We start from the raw sequence: 23,637 nt of genomic DNA on the forward strand, positions 1-23,637 counted from the left end.
AATGGAAAAGCGCTTTTATTGAATGAAGTGCTTGCTGTGATCATGAGAAGTGGCTTACAACAAGCTACAACCGTTTCCATTAATTCTTTATCGTCAAGTTAATATCATGGCAAACATCAGCAAACAGTTCCATGTTTTGAGAAGTACCACACAAAGACGTACAGGAGTCACACTATAGACGAGAAATAATACAGAGGGTACGTATAGAAAAGCTATTATTTGGGAACACCACATTTTCTTTACATGGATTATATGTACATAATTGATTTTCTTTAAGCAAAACGAAGCCTTTTCTTTTTTTTAGAGAGAGAGAGAAAGCATATATCAGTGAAACATGATCTGCCCTTGATAATTCTCAAAAGTTAATGTCTGCATATATTTTATACAAAATAGATTTTCAAACAATATTTGGGTAGTGCAATTTTTTTTTCTTTTAGATTCAAGCTGGTTGATTACTTTCACAAACAGTTTGTGTGTGAAAAAAGACTTGACTCCTATCCTATTCACAGTATTACACAATTTGACCAAAGCCATCATGTTAGAGTGAAAAATGTTTAAAAAAAAACAAACAAAAACTGAACAAAAACAAAAAAAGGACTGTACATTTGTCATCTATGTGCTACTGAGCTTACACCAACATTGAGTTTGTACTTGCTTTGGTCACCTTGTAGTCAAACATCAAATAGGCTTTTGTTATTGTGCAGTCTGTGTGGACTGTTCACTGACGAGGCGTCGTTTCCTGAAGTTTAATGTGAATCTCCTGGATGCAAATAGCTTATATCAGAAATCAAAATGAACAAACGTGTCGTTATGGTGATAAGATTATCTGTCATTTCTATTGCATATTAGTTGCCCTGCTCAAAAATGTACAAAGCACAAGCACGGATACATTTTTGAGCAAGAGGAGGCAAAGTGTGCGAGTTCATACATAAGATATAAATATATCGACCTGTTTTTAAATGAGCAGCAGCAGAGAGTTGGACACACTGGATGTGAAAGTAACCCATGAGCAAACCCTTTGCAGTTAATGAGGAGAAGATTGTTCCAGAGAAACTGTTAGAAAAGAGAAGTTAAAAAGTGAGTTTTGCTAAATGTGTGTATGAAGGTCAGCAGTGACAGCACATTCGTGGAACTTTCCTTATCGTTTTTTTTTTTTTTTTGGTTCTACGTTAGGACATCTACAGTCAAACATGGACGACCACATACTGTGTGACTCAACAACCTGAGTGTGGGAGTGGCCGAATGATTACAAGTGCTTTTATGTTAGTTGTTGGGACATTGTTTTTCGACTGTAAAACGCCACATATACGTCCAATTAGCTGTGAAGTTTCTCTTCAAGCGTCACATTCACATTAAAACCTGGATTATTTTGTGCTTTGAACAGAAACAGTGGAGTTACACGCCGATGACAAACTGACAAAACTCAACTGATGAAAACAAATTGGGGATAGTGACAGACCTGTGTCATTCAGCGAGTACAGAACACCAATTAATGCTTTGTGTCACAAATACTTTTCACTCTAATTTGCCAGCTTCAAACGCTGGGACTTTGTTTACCACTTCTGAAACAAACACACGTTTAACATCACCGAAAAACAGACAAAACAGGAGTTTGGCACTGAAATAGTTCCCAGAGAATAAAGGATCCATTTTGCCTGCCTTCCCAGTCAGTGATGCTACATGTTCACTCAAGTGTGACTTTCTGAAGTGACTGATGCTAAGTGCTTTTCCAACATTGGGGTTTCGGACACAATTAAAGACAAACGGACATTTAAAAGCATTAAGAAACACGCAGATATAAAGACAAGGTGCCTACAGGGCGTTAAAAGAGCAAGAGAGGGGTTAAAGCAGAATGGTGAGGGGTTTATCAGCAGCACTGGGAGATTTACAAAGATCATCAATCTACCAACAGCTGAGCCACAAAGTGCTGTTCATCATAAAGGAATAGTTCAACACTGGAGGAAATGTTCGATGAAACATTTGGAAGAAGGAAGGGTTTGTGTGTGTCTGACTATTTTTAAGAGGAAAACCAGTTACCAGGCAACTGGTGAAGACTCCAGTGAAACAAAAATGGTGACTTCACACTGCCTGAGCTGCAGGAGTGCATCATTTCTTAGTGACGCTGGTTAAGCGTGGACTCAGAATAGCAGGTTTCCCATATTTTAAGCCAAGTGAATAATCTGGTGCCTGCAGGATTGACAGGACACAACACCACTATCAATAGTTTACCGAAAATGGTGAATTATTCCTTTAAAGGCATTTTAAAAGGTCCAGTGTGTAACATTTAGGATTCTTTGGCAGATATTGTGTGTTCGACCCATACCTTTGTTTGTATTAAATTAACAGTCACTTAAAGATAAAAATCACTTGGTCTTCACGTTGGAACAAGACTTTTATATCTAGTTTATTCAACGGTTTTACTTTCTGGAGGCCGCCATTTTGTGTCATTGAGCTATGACTTAGATAGAGCCTCCGTTTATCGCAATCTGTAGAAATCACCAATTCTTACACACTGGACCTGGACAGGCTTGTGTTTTACACCCAGTCTGAGCTAAAGCACAGTCATTTTTTTCTCCAAATTAAACCTGACTTCGTCTTAAACAAAATAAAATATGCCCTCCCATTTCTGATTGGTAGACGCATACAATTTTTACATTCTATCAGTTGACTATTGGGGTAAAATTGGGGGCTAATCAAATGTCAATAGGGGCTGTGTCACATGGTAGAGCCTGTACCTCATAACAGTCTTTCTTCACAGTCTTTTTTAAAGCCTTTAGCGGGGAAATAAGTGCTCGACTGGCACTTACACGTGGAGTCCAACATGAAGGAGGGATTACTTTAAAGGGAAGCAGACTTTAAATATTCTTTCTCAAGAATACGGATCATTTTTGACACATGAATGGTGAGCTGAGCTGCCGCTTTCAAAAGGTTAACAGAGTCACTGGGAGGAGGGGGGAAGAGATCATGGAAAACTTGTAAGGGCATGTGATATAAAAAGTACAATCAACTTATAATGGAGGAAGACCATGATGGGTGAAAGAGAAGCACGCCTCGGAGATGTAGGAAGAAAATGGCTAAGATGACGTTTGAAGCAAACAAGGCACATCATTTATCCCTTTTATAGCAGACCTGGGTAAACCTGGAAGAGGTTAGTGAGTGGGAGAAATCCTTTGAATGGTTGTCTCAACAGTCCCACAGAACTGTTTGGTTTGTCCATAGTATCAAAGCAAATCAGATAATAGCTTTTACATGACTGAATATGACAGACAAAATATTAACGTTAACCTCCTTGAAAAAACTAAAAAAAGAGGAACCTACAGTCAAAAAAGCCTACTGAAGAGCATGTTATTAACTAAGTGACCTGGGAAACTGTAAAAACTGTTAGGATTGGAAAATGTAGAAAATATCAGCGCCTGTACATAATTGTTTCATCTACTTTAGATATTGTTCTGTGTTTAAAGGTAAGAAACCTGAGACAAGATGGATGTTAGCCTATTTCTCTGTGTGATTATCTTTTTTATCTTTACAAATAATTCCTACTTGTTGTTATACACTACACCTTGGACAAAAAAAAGAATAATAATCAAAACACTGCTCTCACTGTCTGGTTCCTATTCAAACAAAACATGTCCAGTCTCTCCCTCCAGACCTGTCAGCCACTGCACAACGTTGCATAACATCATTCTCTCCTCGGTCCTTCCAATGTTCCTTCTGCAGGGCGATGTGTGGTGGTGGGGGTGGTGGTGGGGGCGTGGTGGGAATTCTTTTTAAGGCATTGTGTCCATTATGGGGGGGGGGGGGGTCACAGTTATCTCTGGTGGAAGAGGAGGGGTTTGACACTCCCGGCCTTGAATTTTGGTAACTGGTTGCTGATGATCTCCGCCAGCATTTCCGGGAACTCCACGCTCAGGGATTTATTCACAAAGGTGAAGAAGCAGAAGTCGAGAAGTCCTCCAACCATCTGCAGGGCACAGAGGACAGCGTCGTTATTAACCCTTATTAACGTGTCTGTGCTCTAGATATGGGTAAAGGCGGATTTCCACCGGGCGTGTTACAGCAGCGGAGAGTCAGCGGCGTGGTTTTGCAACGTCCTCCACGTTACAGCAGTGCAGTGGTGCCTTGGGAGCCAGCGATATTCGCGGAATATCACGCAATAATCCTGAACGGACGCGAGTTCGCAAGATCCCACAATAGACTGTGTGTATAAAGGAAACAACAACACAGCTTCTTTTATTCTCTGACATGGAAAACTGTTGATCTGGTGTCATAAATTATGTTTATGACACCAGACTGTTGACCTGGTAGCACCGGTTACCACGTAATGTAGATGTGAAGCTGCGATAGGCTATATGAACTGCGTAGTGTGTTTTATTTTGAAAGGGGGGCAGAAGTGTTTTACTTTGGTTCTGTGTTGGACTTGCTGTCTGGAGCGATCTACTCTATCTATCGTTAGCGCTGGGAAGCTGTTGAGAGGTGCCACATCGCGCCCGGTGGAAATGCTCACATTGATAAGAATGAAGGGAATCGGCAACAGCCGGATGTTCCGCTGCTGAAACGCACCCAGTGGAAATCCAGGGTTAGGGCCAAAACCATGTTTAGATAGTCTTGTCTCACCCACCACAGTCCTGTTAAATCATTCACTCCCAGGTCAAATACTGCAGCTCTGACCGTCATCAGTTATTACCAGAGAATAGCAATTAGCATTAACGTTTGTAGCGATCCTTACTTTTTAAAACTTCAGACAGCGCTCAGTATCATTTATTCCATCGATCAGATGTTTTATCTTATGCTCTGTCCTTAGCTAACTGCTGCAACATGTGATTTTCCCCAGTGTGGGGTAGGTCAATAAAGTCTAATCTAATCTAATCAGCCTAACAATCCACAATCCATATAAAATGACAGCTGTTGTTGTTCTTTCTATTTATGATTCAGGCACAGCTGTGACATTAGCGCAGACATGGGTGACACAGGGGTGAACTGCTACAGGGCAGAACAACCACTGGCACTGGGAAAGGTGTTAATCACCTATTTTTAGTGGGTTGTCCTGCAATTAAAAAAAACCAGAGTGAACTTACTAATTGTCATAAAAGAGGCTAAAGAGACAGAAAACCTCCCTAATTAAGATAATAAGACATTAAAACAAAGATGTTCATTAAACGTGATTAAAACCTAAAATCTGGTTTTGCATGAGCCTAGTGGTTATGGTTGTTAAAAACTGTTAAGAATGTAATATACATTCTTAGAATGTATTATGTATATTCTAGAATGTAATATACAACGGAAACTATTTCTTTAACCGCATGAGCGCTCTTTACCACACTGACACAAATGAGATCAAACACACACGGTGAATCACCCGCAGCTGGTACAACTACCTGCTGACAACCTGTAATGCTGATGTGAGCGCGAGTGCTGCGTCTCTGTACCTCATGCATGGAGTCCAGCAGCTTGGTGAGCTGATAGAAACGCTGCCAGTTCTGGCTGGAGTTCTCCTCACGCTTCACAATGGCTTTCCCCAGCTCCTTGATGTAGTTCATCCGAATCTCTTCAAACACAGCCTGGCTCTTCAGACCGTCCTTGGGCACTGTAGAAAGTCAGAGAGAGGAGAGGGTGAGGTCAATATCTATGACGGGGCAAAAAAAACCTTTCTTTCTGTGCCAATACTTCACATTTAGTCATGTGTAAAGGGGAATTCCACCTATTCATGCTTTGTCTTCCTGCATCTCTCAAGTCCCTGTGAGAATTCAGAGCGACAGCTGAGTGACACTAGTGCTTCACTTATGTTATCAGACTTTATTGGGGAGAACAAGTGCTTTAAGTGAAGCATGTTGCAGTTACCACATAGGATTACATTGTGGCAACTACCAGTCAATCTATCTAGGTTGGAAAACCCTGGAATTCCCCATTAAACGACAAAGAAGCACGGTCCTATCTTACAATTTGAGTTAATGTTCATGTTTTGAATAAACACATTCAGGGTACACGCCCTCTGTTACCACAAAGCACTAATAAGACACACACCTGCCAGAACAAAACACGCACAACCTGACCATAAGGTGTGTTCAACTACCAGTAATTATGGTTTATAGTTAAATCCACCTTGATTATAATTACTCCCTCTGCACCCTCCTGCACTACAATAATGCAATACGATGCAATGACCTTTGCGATAACCTTTATACAGCCAATCATTATGATATTTTGAAAGAAAAACCTGGGTGTGCGTGCATTTCTCTTTATCTAACCAGGCAGTAACTGCTTGTGTCACTTATTTCTGATGACTGAACTTCAGTAAATGAAGCAAAAAAGAAAAAGGCGTCTCACCTGTGCTGAGCAGCAGCAGCACTTTCATACACAAATACTCGTCGTGCGAAACCTGCAGTCGGACGAACTCGCTGGAAATCTTCAGCATCATCTCACACTGGTCAGCCATGTAGGGCAGTTTCATGCGCTCCCTGGTGGAATCAGACAGAGTTACCATTTCAGTGACTTGTATAAAGATTTGTGGGTACATATACAGGGTACAAGTAGGAATCCTGAATTTCATTTCAATACATTTTTAAGACTTTTTCAAGACCTTGTCAAAATATTTTGACCTTATTGCCACTTCAAGCTGTAATCTGTGTACAAAAAGCCTCCCGGTTCTCCAGCCAGTGATGAAATTCAGGGATCTCCTACCAGGAGTCCACAAACCTACATTTTCCCATGTCTGGAGTTTATTTCGTGCAATTTCTTATATTATTCTGCGTGAGGAGGAGCGTCGCAAGATGCGCAATGTCACGTGTACGTGCGCTGCCCCGGGCCGATCTTGCAGGACGAGCATGCTGGCGTATCCTTGTCTTTAACATGCGGGGAAGAAAATAAATACATTCATGCATACTTTTTGCAGTCGAACTCTATGGACAAAATTTAATACCTGAAATCGCGATTAAGACTTTACAGACGTATTTTACAGCAGATATTTCTTTAAATTAAATAGTCGAACAAACACAGGATTTACCAGTACCATTAAGGTTCCACTCCAGTATTCACAGAGCTGTGTTATCGTTCAAGTGTAAGTGTAGACCACGCTAAATACTCGACACCTGTAGAGGATTTTTTTTTTTTTAATTCTTAATCCGAGTTTGCATGGGTTTTCTCTGGGTTCGCCAGCTTCCTTAAGGTGTGAGTGAATGTTTGTTGGTTTCTGGGTGTTGTCCAGGGTGTAGCGTGCCTTTCGCCCCACGTCAGCTGGGATTGGCTCCAGCAAATATAAAAGCAGGTTTTTACTTTGCTGTTCGACACTTGATAACTTTCGCTCAACGTAACTAGTTGTGATATTTTCAATTTATGCTCAAGTGCAACACAATTTGAGCAAAATTACTACAGGTGCACAACCTGAAAGTCCAGTGTGGAGCAAAGCTATTTTTTCTGTTTATGTCTATTGTTGTAAAAGTGTTGTGTTACAGAGTATAGATCAGGCTTATCCTTAAGTGAGGACTTCATTTATCAAAACTTGAATCACTTGAATCACTTGATGACATTAGAGCACACAATTACTGTTTTTTTGATTGGGCAAAAACTAAGTATCTAGTCTAAAAGAAGAAGAAAGTATATTGTCAACTATACTCGGCTACAATAACAAATGATTTGAAATTGCTCAGTATGTTTTCAGAGAGGAAATAAATGCCCATTTATTCACTGATTATACAAATGTGTTTTCAGCACTATTATACCATCATCAATGGTGAGACATGACCTTGTGTGGACACAATAATACATTTATATCGACTAAAGACTTAATCATACGTACTCATTGATGACGAGGTCAGGTGCAAAACAGAGCATGTTGCCATTGCTCTGTTGGTAAGACCTCCAGCCCAGACTGAATGACATGAGGAAGAGCCATGAGCACTGCAGCAGGGTCATCTGGTCATCCAGGTGCAGGTTCCTGAAACCTGGGGGGTTCAGTCAAATTACAAATTTTTCTTGGGTGTGAATTTGAGGCTCCACGGTGCAAATATGCGAGTTGCAAAAACACAAGGTGTGTACACCTAATGTGTGTAAAAAAAAAATTACAGCATTTTTGTAATTTTTTTAAACAAAAAACTGGCTGCAGATGACTCACGGTTTAAATAAAATGTGACACATTCTGGCTGAGTTTAAGCTGTAAATAATGTCACGGAGAACAGCGCATATCGTAAAACATTTACACGTGCTCTGACATGGCACAAACGGTATGACATGTCTGTGTTCAATGTTAGAATGTAAACATCAACCTGCACATTAACCCGTCTGTCACAGCTGTCACTTTTGAACAGTATAATTATCTCGCTGCAAAGAGTCTGCATGCACTGTTTACTACTACTACTAACCTGGCAGAGATTTGGCCCACTTAACAGCTGAGATGACCTGTCGGCCACCCAATCGGTTCAGGGTCGTCATGAGGCGCGTGGAGGTGATGGGCAGGGTGCTGTCGTAGCCGGCATAGATGGTCTCTGGCTCGATGGCCTTCAGCAGGGACAGCATTGTGGGAACCAGTTGAGGCATGCCCTTTGGAACCAGGGTGCAGGCTTCAACTGGTGGAGGTGGCGGTGTCACCTTGGGCTGCTGGTTGTTCTGCTGGTTACCCTTAGAGCGATTCATCTTCTTGGTTTTGCGGGCTAAAAAATAGAAGTAGACATACAGGACAGGGTTACATGAAAAAAACAGAAAGTTGAAAGGGAGAAGGGAGAAAAATTGTACTACCACAAGAGTACACTTTACTTAATGACATTAGATGACATTCTAGTTAATATGCACCTTCCAAGTTCATGCCTGCCATCAGACACTTGTGGAAGCGGCACGCCGGGCAGTTCTTTCTCCTGATTTTGTCTATTATGCAGTCATTCCTCCCAGCACACAGGTAATTATGCTGCCCTAAAACGAAAAGCAGAGCAAGATTAATTTGGTATTTACCGCCATTAGCATAGCGCTTTAGCAGACACGTTCTTGGTGGTACAAAAAAACATTGGAGCTGTATACGTTTTACATCCTTTACCATGTCGCCAAGAATGAGCCAATATTGGTCAGACAGCGGTCACAATCACTGGATCAGATCAAAGAAAATCATAAAAGATTATCTTAATGTCCCCTGAATGTGGGCTGGTTATTTGTGGGATCAAAACATTTGTTTTACAGTTAGAGTTATAAAGGCTGGTTATGGGTCGGAAGTAAAAGCATCAACACAAATGTGTTAACAGTACAGTATCAGTCAAGAAAAAGTGCCTCCATAATCAAAAAAACAAAAACGAACAACCACCTTTACCTTCCACCGCTCTCTTGAAGAAGACCTTACAGCTGCCGCAAGTGAGAACGCCATAGTGGCAGCCTGAAGCCTCATCAGAGCACACTTGGCAGATTTTATGAGTTGCACTCTTTACCGGGCCAGAGGATGTGGCAGTGGCCCCTTCCTGTCTGGAGGTAGGACTGGAGGGAGAGGGAGAGGAGACAGCAGAAAAACATTAGGCAAACTCACTCTGTCGCTTAAGCACAAAAAGATACAATTTATGAGCAGAAATAAAGCAATGCATCGCAGCTCCTACAGTTTGTTTTTTGACAATGGAGTTCATTCTGTTTCATAGCACTTACTATATGTCTACAATATGTCTATTTATACAACCTACCCCGACTACTTAAAGTGCGCCCTCAGTTCAGCTGTAGCCCACACTTATTGGTCTGCACTAAAACTACACATACATTCCATCTTTCCATCAGTCATAGTGTCCCTTGTGTTAATTTTTTCCTAAATTTAGTCTACTACATTCCCAAAATATTTGGTGAAGAAAACTGAGTCCTATTCATTTATCCAATTGGGTCTTTTACGTGTTTAATTGTCTGGAGAGTGGTGGTACCATCTCACATCCAGTGCTTGTCAAAAAAACAACCCCAGCCCTTCTCTCTTAGCTTTAACCACAGATATTTCCAGCCCCAGTCAACAGTGTTTAGAGATGCACTTCTTCAAAACTACCACTAGAGGACATAAGGCTTTACTGCAACCAATGACCAGAGGTCCACACCCCCTTCTCTAACTATGTGGCCACAGCAACACATGCCTACACTGAGAGCATATTGAACATGAGACATGCAAGTCTGTCCAAGTGTCCACATGTTTACCACTGCAATAAAAACATTCAGTTTGATTCGATAAGAGCTACTCAGAACTAAAACATGCACGTTTGAGCCAGGGAGCTAAGTTGTGTGCTAAGTTGGAGTGTATTTTCCAGATCACAGTCAACATTGGGCACAGTGCACCGAGAAAATCTGAGGAAAACATAAAACACCAAGTACAGAATCTTTAAGCAGCTGGATAAAAACACACCAAGAGAGACCTGAAAGGAAGATGTCTAACAATGACAGGGCTAAGAGCTTTCTACAGACAATAATACACTGTGATCCATAAATATGCCCAATTACCTCTTCTGACTTGTATTAGATACAACTGTGCACAGACTTTCATTTATGATTGTCCATGACTTGCAGTGTTTGAAAATTTGAAAGCTAAAATCATATTCTGGAGAGACATTTTAGCAGGTGCTTTTAAGGGCAAAAGGTTTTTATTAAGAAAAACAAGCATAGGTGGAGAAATGTAATTTGAATATATAGTTATATAATGTATAACTTTTTATTTATAAAAATAAACAATTAGAATTTATATTTGTTAAAGCATTCTTATTTTACAGCATTTACACCTGTGTAAATATTGTGCACAGTACTGTATATACTCTATATAATATTATAAAATGCTATGTTGTCCACATCTTAGCCAGGTTAACTGTGCTGGCTGACAACTGATCAACAATGTGTTTTCAGCTTTTTCCCTCAGAAATATGACTAATACAATTTAAAGATCAGATACAATAACAGTTTTTAAGGGAAATACAAATTGTGATTTTAAATTAATGAAAAGTTGTGTCTCAGAATATATTTGTGACAATGTACTCGTTAAGCCCAATTTATACTCCTGCGTAAAGTGCTCTGCGTAGGCTACGCAGAGTCCTCTGCGTCGACGCAGAACCTGTTGTAGAGTCTCTGCGTCGTCTCTGGCTGCACGGAATATTTTTTAAGTGTCCGTCACTCCGTCAAGGGACAACGGAGACGGCAAGAGCTGCGATTGGTCCTCAGGACAGGCCGAGCGAAGCTGCTCTGTGCCGGCTCACAGTGAGCACCGAGCGTCCACAGAGGGCGGAGCTGATCCCCGCCGACTTCGTCGCTGCCGAACTATAAATACGTCATATCTTAACACACACAGCACATGTTTAGACTCTGAATGGCCAATTTCTCGCCTCAAATTATCTTAAAACTGCGTTCCGGGACACAGAAAAGTGACAAACGGCCACTGTTTCAACAACAACAGTCTTTCTCCCTCGGACGCCATTGCTCACTGTAGCCAAAAGCATAACAACCTTGCGCAGCGACCCCTACTGATCGGGCGGGAAATTACAGCACCTATCCGTCACCACGACGCAGAAGTATAAAGGCTAGAGTGGTCTACGTGGTGACGCAGACGGATAACGCATTACGCAGTCGGAGAAGTATAATGTGGCCTTTACAAGGCATTCATCAACGGAATTATGTCTCTGACAATAGCAGCATGTGTAAACTGCTGCTCTTTGGATCATAGTCAACAGTCCACTGAAATGAGAAGAGCATTCTGGGTAAAAGTCCGTAAATACAATCACTATAAAGCTGCATCTGTGCAGGACAGTATGCCATCTGTCCTGCACAGATGTACTGTATGTGGGTTTTCTTTAACATGCTGCCAGTGGGGCAGAAAATTCACACAAATACAACCATGCATTGAAAAAGGCCTTCAAGGCCGAAAAGGAGGGCGTGGTGAGCAGCAGGCTGGATGGAGGGGCTGATGAGTGGTCATGGTAATGATGTCAGAGGGTGTGGGGGAGGGTAATCGGTTTCTAACGGTCCACTGGGACACCAGCGGGACAGCTTTACTCACCAGCTTTAGGTCACTGGTTCAAATCCAATTACTGCAGCTGCTATTGGTTTGCAACAACAAAGTAAACCTCCGGCGATGTCACAGCTTCAAAGTTATCAAAACTTGCATTTGGGACCAGTCGATGATGTTCAACAAAGCCATTAGTCAGGCTACCGATTTGTTTACTGTCAATACTCAAAGCTGCAAAGTGATGTGGAGAGCTCAAACTTCCTCTTTTTGAAACCATCTGTTGAAGTGCTTTGCTTGCCATCAACAGGAAGTGCTAACATTCCCTCAAAGTTTACTATAGGTCAGAGCTCAGCCAGCGCACAAAGGCAGAGACACCCCCAAGATGGGCCTCGTTAAGTGTTTGTGTCTGCAGGAGTGTGATCAATCAGCCTGGGTCGGATTGAGCAAAACCATTTCGCACACGATAATGCTGATGACCCAGCGCTCTACTTAACAATTCATAATCCCCTTTCAGTCATGAGTGTCACAAACAGCTTGGCAGGCACCTATCTAAGCCAAGCTTCTTTGTCACTTTAGACAAAACAGCTGTTCGAGATATAGGACTGCCATACCAGCCCTTTGTTTTTATGCATGATAGACAATGTTTGTGTGTTTACTCTGCAACTTAGTCTAAAGAAACTTTAAAAGTTATAATTTACTTCACTTCAGGCCCATCTCTAATTGTGAAAATCACATTGTCAGAATTATCTCATTCGCACATGAGAACGATGCATTGTTTTTGCTTATCGGCTGTGATTCGGGGAGGGAGTTCCCAGAGCCAATGTAACCGTTTCATTATCTGTAGCCATATTTTAGCCACACATCTTCCTCTCGACTGTAACCTCTTGTTGCGAGTTTCCAGCTGCACATGATTCATGACTTCAACATCATCAACAACAACAACAACAACAACAACAACAAACCATGCCACCATAGATGAAAGAATATGGGGCATACAGTTCTTTACTTAGTGCAATTATCTTGTCATTTTCAACAAAACTGTGAGCATGAACAGGGGCACATACGAGAGTCAGAAGGAAGTGCCTCTTCCCTGAGGTAAGAACGACTAAATAAGAAAAGGAAACTGGTGTGCACGCTCTCGGTCATAGTTACAGGCAGAACAACAGCAGCGCTTCTGTGAGGGGAGGGGAGTGGAGAGGCTGGGTTTGTTTGGCCAAAGATTTGGGCTGAACTTCTCTAAAATATCCACCTCCTAGGCCCTCCAATTAAAACAGTGTATGTTTTTATACGCACACTGATATTAGTGCAACAACTTCACTAATTACAAGTCATGCTACTGCTGCAGCAAATGAACGCACAACAGATTGCAAATTCAAGGAAAATCCAACACAAATTGTCTTAAGGTTTTAGCCACACAAGCCTCCTGGGGATTTGGTTGCTAAACATACATACAAGCGCTATGTGACCGTTCAAGAGTTGAGCAAACTTAACAATATGGGGCTTATAGAACCATAGACCTTATAGAGGAGTATTTCAACTCAGAGTACCACAGAGGATTCTATTAAAGGAACAGTGTGTAAAAAATGAGTGACATGGAATAAGTGAAATAGCACAAGGCTACACTACTCCCTTTTTGCAAGAGCACCAGGGAACTATGGCCTTTGAATGCCATAAAGAAGGTTGTTCATCTTTGTTTGCATAGATAACATGAGCTTTAAAATGTAGGCTGTGTCCATTCAGGTTACTGTAGAATAATGGCAGCAAAAGGCAGTGTCTGCAAAGAAAGACTCTTGCCTAAAGTACCTTCCCTCATTCTACTCTGGATAATGCTTACACATCACAACAAAAGCATGTAAAATAAAATAAAAAACCTGTTTAAGTCAAATGGTTTTGGAGTCTGTAAGTTGGCACTCAGTAGGCTCACAGCGTTCCAGTTGGCTGTTAAGAAACTTAACCTACCATCGTGCCCCATAACTTTTCAAATATTATAAAGGTTTTATTAATGTCATAGTGCGTCTCAAAATACAGTAAGGCTTTACATACATGCATATGCGGTAAGAAGTGTAAAAATCATTGTAAGCCATGTTTCCCTTAAGTTTAACCCCACCTGCTGACAGGAAAGCTGCAAATCGACTATCTTAAATCTGCATGCAAACTTTTTGGGTTGCAATGAAACTACAGTACCTGATATGAAGTGATCACCCACAGTAAAATGCTGTAGAATAAGCCTGTCCCCGACTGCTTCTGCATCCTGGTGCACAACAGCTATCCACCATATTTACTTTTTGTGAAAAGAGCCAGTCTGCCTGCTGGTTATATATGTCGATGGATGTAAACGGCATTGCTGCTTGCCAAAATGGCGTTTTGGTTGCATGAGGTCAGCTACCGGAGCGCTATTGTCTAATCTGTCTGGCAGGAGTTTGAGAATAAATAGAAAACTTTTAAAATTCTCATAAAAGGTTTACAAATCCCTTCCTCTCTAAAACGCATTGACTCGTCTGTCATTGTCAGACTTGTTCAACAGTAGAAGTCCTGCTGTGTTGTAGGGCAGTCAAAAATAAAATCCATAAAATCTTTACAGTCCTCTGCAGGCAGTCTGTTTCTGTCACAACCACAACACATTAAATCTAACCCCATGGAATCCTCTGCCACTGAGACTGTTACTCTATGCTTCTCAGAGGTTCAGCTGTGACAGCTGCTGTAGCCACGGCCAGAGTCATCCCCCAGAGCAATGGTATTAACAGCATTCCTTTGTAAATGTTTCCCCATTTTGAGGTGGTTAAGAGCTCTATCTAACCAAAACTCTTTGCCATACGAAACCAATACCTGACAATTCGGAGATTATGGATTACCGAACTGCGTGTTCATTGGCATTTTTTATGTTTATGTTTTTGACATTTCTGGCAAATACTCATTACATAATCATAAACCTTAGTGAAGATCAGGAAAAACATTGTGGTAAAGAACCTTAAGAGCAATATTTAAAGTATGGCGTATGGTGAGAAAAAGTAGGACATTTGAGGCTGAGGTATGGAACATATGGTAACTGACAAAAAGGTCAAGATGAATTCCAGCTCTGCGATGGGACAGCCCGGTCTCCAGCATTGAATTCAAGCATTGTATATTATAGTGCTGTAGCCGTGCTATGTTAAAGTATTGTGCTGTGTTGATATAAAGTTAGTAAACACTTCTTTTACAATCGAATAAAGTGTGAGGTTGAGAATTAATGTATAGAAGGACATTCAGTACAGCTGACATCTGGTGACTGAATGAGTACACAATTTACATCTTCATGCCACCAATATAAAGGTATGAGGGCCAATGTCCATAGTTTATTAGTGCGATGTATTGCTATTCTGGATGAAGCCTCGGGCCTCAGAGTCCAAGTCAACAATGAGACATTGTCCCCTATTTGTTGAACTGCTTAAATAACAGTTGCATTTGCAGCCCCAAGCAGCATCTACAACTTAACTTAGACCAGAGTTAGAAACCAAGAAAAAGCAACAACCAGAAAGGATCCGAGTTTCCATTATGGGAGCTGGTAGTGAGTGTGTGTGTAGGGGGGAGGTGGCTGCTTCACGGTCCAGTAAAATGAATTAAAGACTTGCTGCTGCCACTGCTTCTGTGTGCATAACTGTAATACCTTCAGCTGGATACAGCTGGATGTGGGAGGAACCCATCCCAAAGTCTGAGTTTGCTGACTCGACAACTGCACACCAAAGTAAAAAGGACAACACTTAGAACAATCAATTTTCACCTAACCCCAACGTGGGAATTTTCGAGAGGCCCATTCAGCATCAACGAAATTTGATACAAAAAAGGCAGAACTCTGGATACAGGGAAATGCGGCAATCGTACAAAAGCGACAGGAATGGCTGTCATTTGATCTGGAGCTTTAACTCAGCACCAGCTGTGGAGAGGTGGGAGGGAAAGTATGTCAGGAGAGTGAGAGTTTCATGGCAGTGTTCTGTGATCCGCCTCCTGCCTGGCCTGCTACTGTGCTGCACATGACAAAACCGCATGTATACATGGGCACACACACACACCTACACACTGATGCATAATACAAAAAGCTAGAGACCCGCATGTCCCACACACACACACACTCACAAGGAAAGTGATTAAAGGTTATTTACAGCTGCTGCTCACAGTCAAGGTCTTTGCCCTTGGTGGCAGGAAGCAAACGCAGAGGACGAGAGAGCACGACTGTACCAAATAGCAACTTCTGCCAAACCTATCTCAAAGAACCTGAGGCTATTCATATCCTAAATACAAGCTTTTATATACACACCAGACACAGGCACCAATGGTCTCAGGTTTGACTTTACCTGGTCTGGTTTTAGTCATAGCCCTAAAGTCAAGACATTAGTCTACACACTGCAATGACTGTATAAGCTTGTACATTCTCAGCTGAGACAGAAAAAAGCTTAGGTCTACTTATAAACTCAGTTAGAAAACTGCTTTAGCGCAGCACAGTGTTGGTTGAAACCTTATTTACATGTAGTTTTCCTTTCTCCAAGAGCTATTCAGCTGTGAGTCACAGCCAATTCTCAAAATTTACTCTCTCACTTGGGTTCCCCCAACTGAAATAACCACAGGCACTGAGACAGCAAATCAAGGTTACTGCAGAACTGTGACTATGCATTATCATCATTAACATTCAAGCTGCAACTAATGGCCATTTCAATAATCAATTCAATTTCCCCCTGTTGTGCCAAATGAAGGTTTATAAAATACCAGAAATGCCCAGTTTTCCCCTAACACCACAGTGACATTCTCAAATTGCTTGTGTTACCCAATGGACAGGGAAAACACCAACTATTTTTCGATTACTACTGCTTTATGCAGATTATCCGCCCATTCTTATATTTTAGAGGCACATAGTCACCACTGGAAGATACTGTACATAATTAACTCTTCCTGCCCTGACTTTCTCTCTACAAAAGTGTAGACGGCGACTGTATTTCGATCTTGAGTGAAAGTTGAAGAAAGTTTCAAAGAGTTTTATGAATTCAAACGTCTGAGGTTAGACATTCAAAGTGGTTGCACGTGTTATACTTCTATGAGTGCAATGCATAGACATAACATAATCAACATATATCGATCCTTAGTTATATTTCTAGAGAAAGAAAGTTGTATTGCAATATACAGTTTATTATTACTGAATTAGTGCCCAGCCGTTGTTATTCATACACATGCCCCTACAGCTATAGCTACAGAACTCTGCCTTGTCAACATGACAATATGACAAAAGCCCTATTTAGTAGAGCTGCAACTATCGATTATTTTCATAATCGATTACTCTTTCCATTATTTTCACGATTAATCGCTTGGCCCATAAAATATCAGAAAACGTTTAAAAAAATTGTCAAACCTAGAAATGATGATGTTCTCGAATGTCTTGTTTTGTCCACAAACGAAAATGATTCACTTGTAACAACTTCTTTGTTATATGGAGCAAAGAAATAAAGAATATATTCACATTTAAGACGCTGAAACAATCAGAAATCTTGTTTTAATGATGAAAAAAGTTTCAAACTGATTAAAAGGATTATCAAAATAGTAATCGAGTAATTGTTTCAGCTCTACTATGTAGTGAACAACTTATATTAAATATAGAACTGTACCAAAGCTATGCATTTAGTAACTCAAAGCTGGTTAAGACATGTCCTTGTGGAAACTTCTGTGCCAGGCAAAGCTCAGCAGCAAAAGACTTTACACATCTGACTCACAGACTGAACTCTAAACTATGGGCCAATCTTAGGCAGAGGAAATGCCACACCAAAAACAAAGGTTACATAATGCAGACCAATGACTTAAGCTGTCACATTATGCTCATGTTTTTTTTAACCCCTTCATTTACTGCAACATAGTTTTAATTGGACCGCATACGAGGGTGTTTATTTCCAAAAATAGGAACAAAGCAAAGCAGTTCTCAAGGTGAAGCATTCTCCACTGAGTAACCGGTTGTTGGAGTCATGACACTTTTAAAACTATGATGTAATCGATTAAGATCCAATGTTTGGAAATTGAAAGCACAGAGAGAAAACTGGTTTGTTAGACGTTCTGCAACACGTAAAGTAGTGTCAAGTCAGACACTGTGGTATGCGAGCTCCTCAGAGCAGGATGCAGAAGAGGCACCACTGTTTTGACCTTGGAGACCTGACACACCGAAGCCACTATAACCCCTCACTCAGCTGATTTCAAACCACCACATGTGACACAAGTGGAGGTGAATAACCAGGCACGAAAATACTCCAACTCACTAGAATCATGTACAGAAATGCTAAGCTAAGACACAAACAATCCAATAACCAATCGCCAACACAACCACACGAAGTTACCTGCGGTCACACCACATGCATGAGACATAATCATTATGCTCACACTTACCTCTAAATAACAAAAAGATAGCGTGATTGAAGTCATATGACAATTGCAAAATTAGGTGTGTCATGTGTCTATCCCCATCACGATCACCTGGCAGGAGAATGACTGTCAGACACAACATTAACCACAAACAATACACAAATCATTTACTCATTGCCCTAATTGAAATGACACACTCTTGCGTGCCAATCTTTAAAGAGATCACACCCTGACAGATACTGTGAGTAAGATAGGTGTCGACAGCGGAGAGGCAAAAAAACATGGTGGAGACTTCGTTTTGAGCTGCTTCGCGAGGTGGGCCCCAAAGCCACAGTCACTGCTCGACTATACAACTCTACAGCAAAGTCATAACTGTACAAAAGACACTTTGTGGGGCTGGGTGGAGCCCAAACACTGTGACTGGACCCAAGATTCATCTGAATGGCAGTTCACTGCAACGCAATCACAGCAGAAATTAGGATTCAAGAAAATAACGTGGCCAATTCGGAAGAACAAGCAGAGCCTTTTTCACTCCTCGCTGTACTGGAAGAACTTCTTTTTTAACATACAGTACAAGTGTGGCAAATCTGTGAAGGCGACAATTAAAGCGGACCTAGACCGGAAGTTCCTATTAACGCTGTTTTTTAGTGTGTATCTGCGTCATTACCTTGTTTATGAAGCCCTGAAGTTTCGAAACAAACAGTTCAGCCATTATTGAGAACGCTGTGTTTATTGTAATCTCGGGGCTCAGCGAGATCTCTGAAAATCCCGTAATAGTTACGGAAACAACGGTTCTCCTAAACAGGCGATCGTCCTGCTCCGGGCACTAGTCCGGGCACATCCGGTTGCGTACATTGAACCGCAGAAGAAGAATAATGTCCGTTGTGGAGGTGTTTCACGAGAGACAGTGTCTTCCGACTCTGGGTCTGACTCCGGGTCAAAGTCATAAAAGGGACTGCGGCGGGGAATCGTGACAAAGCTATTTTTAAACATTGTTAAAACAATGTTTTGCTAATGAGGAGCAGTGCATCCACCGTTCCAGAGGGGGGAGCTGTGCTTCTGAGAGCGGGTGTGCTGAATAGTATTGGTTTCGCGGCTGACGAACAGAGTCAGAAAAGAGGATTTCAATCGGCTCGTTTACAGCAACTAGGAGGTTTTTGACCATTAAAAAAAGTGAATATATGTAAGTAGACCTCCATAACTAACATATATGTGCAACATGACCACTCTATGTGACCTTTAATTAATCACTATAGTTCAATTAACGGTGTGCCCTTTTAGCAACAATCTGGTACACAGCAAGTTGTGCACATGTCGACTTATTTTTGACATATTGCAGCTGGAAAAACGGAAGACATCTGACCAAATAAACCTATTTAACATAAAAATACACTATCTGGAATAAAACAAAGTCAATGACACATTTAAGTCGGGACATGTGATATATATACACACACACACACACACTGCTGCTGAGGCTCATGCAGTCTGACAGAAAAAAAGATTTAGTGTCAGTCACAGATAAATGCAGAATTTCCCTGTTTTATTAGAGTGCATCATTGCTGCAGCCTCATCCTGTGCACTCCATGAGCCTATCTCATAAAGCAGGGTTAGTGGGTCAACTAGACAAACATGGGGATTTGCCTAGGCATTTTTAACATAGGATGATGCCTTCATTTAAAAATCAAATCATTTTGCTTGGTACCCAGTGCCATAAACCAAACACTTTTTCCCCACACTCACTAGCTGTGAGTAAAATGTAAAAATTCAGAAGAATATATATTTATATTCTACAGCTTTGAAGATTTGATGTCTGTATTCGTCTTTATTATTCTTGTTCATTTTTGCTGAAATCTGGAATTTACATCCATCACTGCGACTGCAATGTCTTGCTTTATCAGCACAAATTAACACTTTCAACATGAATCAAATATCTTGTTCATCTGACGATGCCACATGCCACTGGGTGTTTGGTGCAAACTCTATCAGTCCTGTTTGTGCACACCACATTATGAGGAAGTGATAACACTAACCCAGAATCATAAATGTTTGATTTGTAAAAACACATATCAGAACCTGATTTTATAGTTCAACTATAAATGGCAAAAGATGGGTGTACAACTCAGATTTCAGAGACTGTGGGAAATGTATAACCAAACTTGTATCTATGTATATATGAAGGGTTATCTATCCAGCTCTGACACTTTACTGAGCTGTACACACACACACGTACACACAGGTTAATCAGCAGGTGAAGCAAAAGGTAGGTTAAACAAACAACGGCCAGCAGTTTTAACTCATGACATCCAAGCTGTCACCAGGTATCAGAAAACCAAAAACTTCATTAGGTTGACATTTCAGTGACATTTCACAGGTGAACTATGCTTCTAAGGGCAGGCATCTAAAAATGGTAATTAAATGTTAGTATTGTGTTCATACTGAACACTGCTATAAGCTATTCAAAGATAATCTCACAGAAAACTTGACTGAGACCTTCAAACTCTGCTTTCTTTGTCCAAACAACAGGCAAAATACCCATCTGATTTGACATAGGCTGTAAGTGAGCAGAGAAATTGAGTCCAATAGAGAAGCAGTGACCAGTAATACTATTTGTTTTCATTTCAAGTTACACAAATAATTTCTTATCCAAATTGCCATTACATAATATGCTGCTGATAAATTAATTATGTTGGCACAGATACTGGAGAAGTTGTTTGCACGAGGTTCCTGACTGGGCTCTTTGCCAATATTCTGAGAGTTAGGGCTTTGTTGCTAACATTATAATTTACATATCTTATGATTGTCTTGTAATGCAAGGGAGTATTAAATATGACATAAGTGGAATCGACAGCGAAATGTTTCAGCTCACATCAGTGAGGCTACAATGACAGCTGAAGTCAAACTTCACAGCTGACATCTCTGCCTTTGTTTCTTACCATGCAAAGCTGGTGGAGAAGGTAGGGGAGCTTGAGAAGCAGTCACTCGCCCTCTGCATAAGGCCCGAGCTAACTGAAACACCCTGGCCTCTGTTCCAATTTCCACTGATTGTTGTCACTGGGAGAAACACTTTGGACACTGGCTTCTGATCCTTTTGCTGCGGAGTTTCCCCGCTGATGGGGTTGACTCCAAAGTGGTAGGACGGTCCCCCTGATGTGCTGACCCCACAGATGGAAATGGGGTTTGAGCTGGGCAAAACTGTGGAGGATGAGCCACTTAATTGACAATTAATCTGGCCAGCAGATGTCTTCTCCTGTTTGATCACGCCTGGGGTGCAGAGCTGAATAAAGTCATCATCTTTTTCTTTCTTCACCAATGCAGACAGAGTGGTCGTAAAGGTTTGGAGGGAGGCTGTGGATATGTTAGCGCTGGACTGATCTGGACTTGCCATAATGCTTCCATTGAGAGCAACAGAGACAGCACCACTGCCATTACTGTTCTCAGCCATGGCAGGCTTTATGTCTCTTTCTGAGCAAACATCCCCAAGCAGAGAATCATCCGCCAGAGTCGACAGGAACGCATCGTCCCCGACATAAAAATCTGAGGGGGACACAGTGAGCTCAAGGTCTTGGAGTAGGTCCAGAGCATTGTCACTGAACAACTTTTGGCTTATGTCCACATCTTTCCCAATGTGATCGAATGCATGATCAAGGTCAATGGGATCCGGGTCTCTATCCATGGAGAAATCCTCTGTTTTCATGTGGAAGAAGCTAGGATCTGATCCCCCAATAAGTGAATCCATGGAGTACTGGGTAATGTCTGCTATTTTGGCCTCCAACTGAGGCAAATTGTCACCCAGGGTTTGATGACCAAATGCTGTGGAGGTCTGTGTATGGAGCAACTGCTGTTGCTGATTTCTCTGATCTTTGGTCAGGCCCCTGGGCTCTGGGTCTTCAAACAAGGGGCCTAGTATGGCTGTGGCAGTGATGGCAACAGGGGCGCGCTCCTCTGAAAGGGGGCTGTTGCTGAGGCCGTTGGGTGCTTGTCCTGGCTGCATGAACGGGCTGAGTGGAGGAATGACTGAGGTGATGGACATAGCACTGTGGGGAGCCACTTTCAACAGACCTCCCTCCTCCGGGCTTTCGGTGTAGACCAATTTGCTCAAATGCTCATCTCTTCTACAGGTTTTCTTCTTTACTCCACCTTTATCCATCTGTTTTGAAGGGGACACAAACAGAACTGATTGATAGATATGGCTAAATCATGTGCATAGCAACCACACACACACACAACACACCTACCTACATTTAGGTCAATGTAAAGCTTGCAATGTTGCAGAGCAAGCATACCTGCGCGCCCATGACAGTTGATATAGCGAAGGGCAGCTAACTGCGGAAACTATTATCAATGCTAAAATATTACCATGAGCGCACAGACAGTCGTTTACGTTGTGTACAGTGTGCGTGAAACGTAAACACTGGGTTGGCCACGAGTAACGTTACGCATATTTAGTTAGCTTGTTGCCAACTACTGACATGCTAGACAGCAATGTGGCTAACAGCGACAGTGGCTACATGCATACATTTACATTACACTCGGCTGTCATTAACAGCAGTGTTAGCATGCGAGCTACAACCGCGTTTAAAACTGCTTATTGGGTGTCAAATGTGCTACAGTGCTACATTTGTCCAGCACATTCACCATATGTGTTTATTTGAATAAACGCGCACACTTACCCTTGAAATGACTGGCTGTTTTTAAGTGTCCACACGTCGTTAGTCAACATTGTTTTGGTTGAAAGTGGCAGCCCCAGTCCACAGCACACAACACGGACTCAATGTTTGTTAACGTGTCTCCTCGACGCGTCGTGTCCCGTCTGCATAACGCGATAAAAGGACAAAAGCACGCAGAGCTGAGACTGTTTGTCGGTTATCTGTGTCTTGTGATGGAAGCGAAAACCGCCACGCAAACCGCGTTAAACTGGTCAAACTATGTTGATGCGCAGCTTGCCATTACAAAAGTAGGCGCTAACCTCCAGGAAAAACATAGCCGACAAAATGGAGAACAGAGCAATAAGCAGACAGCCCCATGACTGACCTGTTTAGAGTGCACACAGAGACACCTATCGGCCAAAGCCGCTCACTGCATCCGGTCATATGTTTTGATTTGAGCCCTAACTCCCCGATTACAAAGATCAGGATTAAAAATACATTTAAATGAAAAAGGTCGAACAAGTAAATAATAAATAATTAAATAAATAAATAAATAATAATGAATATATATATATATGACATATATTTTAATCCAACTCAAGTGTAAAATCTGCTCACAAAAAGACCAATATTTACAGAAGTAGACGATGAAGCCATATATATTCATGTATTTAACATCAGTTGATTTGATTAAGT

The 23,637-nt window shown here is 41.5% G+C and overlaps 1 protein-coding gene across 1 annotated transcript; it reads right to left on the reverse strand.

Annotated features, from left to right (window-relative positions):
• Positions 1-36: 36 nt before the first annotated feature.
• nr3c1 (nuclear receptor subfamily 3, group C, member 1 (glucocorticoid receptor)) lies at positions 37-23,239 on the reverse strand. The gene is made up of 9 exons (XM_083891724.1): positions 22,966-23,239; positions 21,229-22,442; positions 9,287-9,447; positions 8,782-8,898; positions 8,355-8,642; positions 7,793-7,937; positions 6,325-6,455; positions 5,427-5,584; positions 37-3,961 (listed from the first exon to the last, which is right to left on the reverse strand). The coding sequence occupies exons 2-9, from the start codon at positions 22,440-22,442 to the stop codon at positions 3,809-3,811; spliced, it is 2,367 nt and encodes a 788-aa protein (XP_083747850.1). The 5' UTR covers positions 22,966-23,239; the 3' UTR covers positions 37-3,808.
• Between the last annotated feature and the right edge of the window lie 398 nt (positions 23,240-23,637).

This window comes from Microchirus variegatus (genome assembly GCF_963457635.1).
Source record: "Microchirus variegatus genome assembly, chromosome: 6".
Lineage (NCBI taxonomy): Eukaryota > Metazoa > Chordata > Actinopteri > Pleuronectiformes > Soleidae > Microchirus > Microchirus variegatus.